Source organism: Malurus melanocephalus, unplaced genomic scaffold (genome assembly GCF_030028575.1).
Source record: "Malurus melanocephalus ecotype Western Australia unplaced genomic scaffold, MMel_1.1 scaffold_388, whole genome shotgun sequence".
Classification (NCBI taxonomy): Eukaryota; Metazoa; Chordata; class Aves; order Passeriformes; family Maluridae; genus Malurus; species Malurus melanocephalus.
The window spans coordinates 284427-289829 of record NW_026623620.1 but is presented as its reverse complement, the minus strand read 5'-3'; the positions used below and the strand labels follow the sequence as shown (position 1 = coordinate 289829).

Here is a 5403-nt window from a genome sequence, read left to right as displayed (position 1 = left end):
AAAAAAAAAAAACAAACCAAAAAAAAGCCCCAACAAAATTAGTGGTCTTCTTTGGCCAAACAAACAAATTAAACAAAAACAACATCGCGCCTGCCTTTGCCGCGTGGGTTGTGTTTCTGTGATGGCTGAGACCGTGGGGGTCCCCCGGAGATCTCGGGGTGGGTGTGCGTGTGCCAGACCTCACCCAGTCCCACAGAACCCAAACCAAAGCAGACCAAACTCATCCTCTCGCTTTTCCGAAACTTTTCCTTTCTTTCGGCGCACGGAACGCTCTGCAGCGGTTGAGCAGGCAAATGATTTAAGGAAGGCATTGAGCAGAAAAAGAGAAAAAAAAAGCAGGGCAGGAAATAAATCTGCTTTCCGACAGACGTACAAAGGCAAATCTTCCGAGATAGGAGGGAGGAAAGAGATACACGGGAGCAAATGCTAGTCAGAAAGTGTCAGAATGATAAAAAACGCCTCACAAAATCCGATCTAGGTGTTAACGGGGTGAGAGATAAAGCAGATAAAGCTAAATTCATCTGTCTAGCTATCTAATMATTCATCTACTCCACCCTAACCGGCACCTGGACCCGTTAAAAAAATTCGGTTTCTGTGTATCAAAAGCTCAGCTTTATCCGCTCAGAATCCTTTCCCACGCGCTAAAAATTCACCTCCKCTAAATTGATCCGGCTGCTTAAAAGAAATTGGTTTCCAAAACTGCAAACAACGTTATCCTGTATCTAACCCCCATTCCGAAATGTGCTCCAAATCAAAAGCAAACCTTCCTTCTCCCGACGAGCTGAAGAACTGAGGGCTTCCCCATCAGCAGGGAAAGACAAACGGGACCGTGTTTACTATACTTACTTTCCCCCCATACCTCTCTCCCTGGCATACAAAGCTGTCTGTTGGTCTTTCCAAAAAGATGTAGCGGTCAAAAGCTTGGGATGGGGGAAAAAAATCAACCCGAAGTTTGTAAAATTAGCAAGGTTTATTTTCTTCCCTTAACGAAAAATAGAATCCAAACAATCTTTTCATATAAGGGGGAAAAAAAAAAATATTTCTTTTTAATTTTTTTCCCCGTGAGGAAAATAAACCAAACAACAAAGAATGTTATCTTTTATRCCTCAGATGAGGAAACCCTAACTGTTTAAACCTAGTTTTCTCCACTAAAATTCACTATATAATTTTATCTTCTCTGGCCATTTTTTTTGTTTACATTTTTCACAAGGACCTCCTTATGTTACCCCCCTCAAAAAAAAAAAAAAAAAAAAATCTGCCATTCACTGCTCAACCCCAACTAAAACCTATTTACTCCTTTTTATAACCACGTCTGCTGCTGATTTTTTTGTATCTGTACAAATTTTTTTTCTTTGGCAGGCACAAAGCCTTGTATTTTTCAAAAGAGGGGATTAGGAACGTTTGCAAGACAGCAGACAATGCCTAAGTCCCGGGCAAAAAAGCACCATAGTTTATCCAATTTTCGACTTAGTGCCATTCAACTGGTCATTTATGCAATGTCATCCGACCAAACAACATGTTTCCCTTTAAAAAAAAAAAAAAAAAAAAAAAAAAAAAAAAAAAAAAGGTTGGTTAAGCTGCTAGAGGCACAGTCTCTTTTTATTTATTTAACGAAGAAGAAAATCAACAGCTTTCCTTTGGAAAATATTAATTTTTCGATCACCATTTATTATCAACTAAAATACTTAAGTGTTTATACATAATCTTTTCTTTATTCCTCCTCCTCCCTCTTTTTCCGAACACAAGAGGGAGCGTGCAGAGGTATCAAAAAGCTTGAGCGGTGAGAAGTTGAAAATATTAATATTTGTCATTAGGACTTAGATGATTCAGAACAAAGTTGGACTCTCGTGAATATCACTGCGGGTTTAGGGRGAAGCGCTTTGGTAGACAGCAGAAACAGGACTGCACAGAAATACTTTTAAACCAAAATTGTTGTCTAACCAGTCTTCCCCTTTCTCCTTAGTCTTTCTTTTTCAAACGTTCATCAGCATATGCCTCATTTCAAATGCAACAAATGTAAATATACTTTTCCCTGCACAGAATTTTAAGTGAATGTCCAATAGTTTCGAGGGCGGTTTAAGTCAGCCTAACAGATGCAAACAGTCTTGGAGCTGGAGTGGCATCTTTCAGTGCCCTAAAAAGATTTTCCATGGGCAACAAAGAAAACTGTCACACCTTTTCCCATCACCGCTTTAATTTATGCTCAGTCGCCAAGTTTTTTTCATATTGATTTCATAATCACTTTAAGGCAGAACACTTAAAATAAAAAAGGGCCTTGAAAAGGAAGGTCTTACAGGGCCAGCGCCAATATGGTGAAAGTGGGGGAGAGAGCCAGGACTGTAAAGATTGTTTTGTAAAGTGGGGTTTTTATTATGCACCGACTCTCTCCGCATTTACTTAACTCTTCACGGGCTGTTGAATAGGTTAACACCCTTAAAGGCCTCTTTCATGTCCAATACCTCGTTTGTTTGTAGAGGAAAATGCGTCTTTAACACATTTCCACTGGGCAAAGATTTAGGTTTGGTTTGTTGTGTTTTTTTAACCCCAACATAAGGAAAAACCCAAAGAAAACCCAACCCTTTCAAGTCTTTTATCACTCCAATAAAAATATTTATTAAGGAGGGCGAAGATCCCCAAATAATCAGCCTTGTAACAGGAGAATAAAGAAGTGAGATCTCTTCGGACGCGCACCAGAAGCCCTAGGCAGGTTTTTTGATGGTTCTTCACCCCACGCTCACACATGGGTGCCTGTGTGTGTGCGCACACAGATGCATATTCATCCCCACCTATGTGCGGACACACGCATTGTTAGAGCACCCTCGCCACTCTGTGGAGCCGGCAAAGCCCAATAGGTCATCTGTTGTTTGTGCTCTTTGTCTACTTCTGTGCACACTTTAGAAATCGCTACGTGCGTGTCGCAAAACATATCTGTGAGTTCAGCTGTGTGCCCGAATATAAATGTGCCGCTAAACACACGAAAAACCTAACGTAGGTTTTTACCTTTTTGCCCGCAATTGAAGAGCGCGAACACACTTCTCTCAAAAGTACTTGTTTGTCTGTCTATCCTGCCGTGTAAYTGCCGGTCTAAGTTCCCAGTTCGGGATTAATTCGTGTTTAAATGGCAATGAAAGGAAAATTATTCTGCGTTTGGTGGGGTAGGGGCAGATGGCMGGATGGAGGGTGGATTTCACTTGGGTTCGCTGAGAGTAACTGTGTTTTTCCAGTTCACCTTAACTATCGTTCCTGAGCGAGTCATGTAACAAAGCAAAAGCTGTGTGATCCCTCTGTGGGCTTCTGTGTCTGATTTCTTTCTTTCCTTTCTTTCCTCGTTTTCCCCTCATTACTTAAGAGCTCAGTGGAGGCCCAGTGTGGACTTGTACTCAACGGGCAAGGAGGTGTGATAAGAAGAGGTAAGAGGTTACAAATACTTGCGTCTATCAGTTTTTGTAAACATGCATCCCTCTCCATTTCTCCCCGTCTTTCCCTCCCCCACTGTTTAGCGTAGTTTGGATTTACTGCCGAAAAAAAGTGGTAATTTGCCGTTTGTCAGAAGCACGTTCGAACCCGCTTAGAGCACTCCACATTTCACAGTCCATTTGCACTTTACAAACGATCTGTTCCTCAGTAGCTCTCAGATACTCCCGCTGAATTCAGAGTTTTCCTGACTCCGTGTAACATTCCCCGTTTAATCGGGATGATCCCTGATAGTTTGAGAAACGTGTTCCCTGGCGCCGGGCTGTTAAATCGGCAGTTTGATCTCGTGTGAGGTAAAGAAGGAGTTTTTTTGGAAATGTGGTTTCAGTAGCGCTACAGACCGGTGTGGAAGTCGCTTTTGAGTGTCACTTCATTTGATAACCATCTGTCAATGTAAATATCGAACATCAAAGTTAGAGGAGAGGTTTGGAACTCGTGYTAAATACGCGTCTCTACAGCATTTGCAAAATCTGAATGTCCCGGGGAGTTTGTTGTTACCGTCATTTACCCTGAAGACAAAAAACGCTGGTCTAAAGGCCTAACGTAGGRACTCATTTTCCTTACAAGCTTAAACACATCCTTTCATTCCCGATTTAACCACRTTACGCAGTCGGGAAGAGGACACTTGGCGACTCAGCCTCCCACAAGGCACATTTCTTGTGCTGTTATCCCCTTTATTCTTTATATCTACCAAGAAAAACATATATTTAGGAGTTATTTGGGGTGACGTGATCCTATTGTGGCAGGGAGCTTCATTCAGCCATCTCTTTCCTAGACAAACTTTTGTCCGACTAAAACAAAATTATTTCTTGCTGGAGCACCAGTCCCGCACGGGTGTGGTGGGCGGGGATGGGGATCCGCTGTCTCCGGGAGGGGATTTTGCGGGGGGATCTGTCCCTGCACCGATTCGGGTCCGATTTTGTCCCGGCGTTGTGAGGAGCGGGCGGAGGTGGCAGTGGGACGGGGAGGCGACAGCGGTGGTGCTGAAGGGACAGCTCCCCTCGGCTCCGCTCCGCTCCGCCCGGCCCCGCCTCGCCGCCGCCGCCAGCCCCGGCCCCGCTCGGGGACAGGGACACGGGGACTCGGGGCGACTCCCAATGTCCTGTCCCCTCCTCGGCACCGCTGCGGAGAGGAGCTTGAAAACTCCTGCCCCGCTGCCTGCGCCCGCCYAAGTCCCCGTCTCTCGGATTTCAGCGTGTTCTAATTATCCCTAGGAAGAAGGATAATTATGCCTTGGAAGAGGGATGATTCTTTCGGGTTTGATCCCAGAGCTGACCTCCGAGAAGCGGAGATCGTTAGCTGAAAGAAAGGCAGGCAGAGTCCCCATCAGCTGGGGTCTGTGYCTGTCGTGTTTGACGGCGGTTCTCATTTCCCAGCTGAAGGGCGGCTCAAAGCTCAGCTCAGCTCAACTCCAGTTTATTCAGCTCCCCAGCTCCTCTTAAGGAGACTCCAATTACCTGTGCAGATGATGGTAGTGGTGTCTCTCTCTTCCYCTCTCTCTCTTCTTAAAGMGATCAAATTATTCAAGGATTTAAAGATTGATACTAAAAGAAATCCAGCATGAAAATGCAAGGTSTTCTGAACCCTGCTTTAAGTGCTGAACTACTCCTGCACTGCTATCTGTTTCTTGGCATATTCAGGGAAGATATCAAAGGCAAGASTATAAGTTTCAAATGTATATTAAAAATACATAATAAATATTTTGTCCGACTTCAAAAAAAGCGATAGGTGTTAGCAGTAATCAAAACATCCTGAGCCTAAGTGCTATACAGTATCCCGTATAAATAAATCACACTCCTTTTCTAGTAATAGATCAATAAGAATATATTAACTCGAGAGTGGCTTCCCTAATATTTTAAACATCTCGTGTCAGACTTTTTATTTTATTTTTTGTCACTAATATATACATATATTTTGTACAAGGTTGCT

The 5403-nt window shown here is 43.4% G+C and overlaps 1 protein-coding gene across 1 annotated transcript in view; it reads left to right on the top strand.

Annotated features, from left to right (window-relative positions):
- TFAP2D (transcription factor AP-2 delta) overlaps window positions 1-5403 on the top strand; it is a 46852-nt gene that overhangs the window by 695 nt on the left and 40754 nt on the right. Inside the window, exon 2 of the mRNA XM_057379117.1 lies at window positions 3350-3410. Within this exon, the coding sequence (XP_057235100.1) occupies window positions 3350-3410 (61 nt within the window). The remainder of the gene's footprint in view (window positions 1-3349; window positions 3411-5403) is intronic.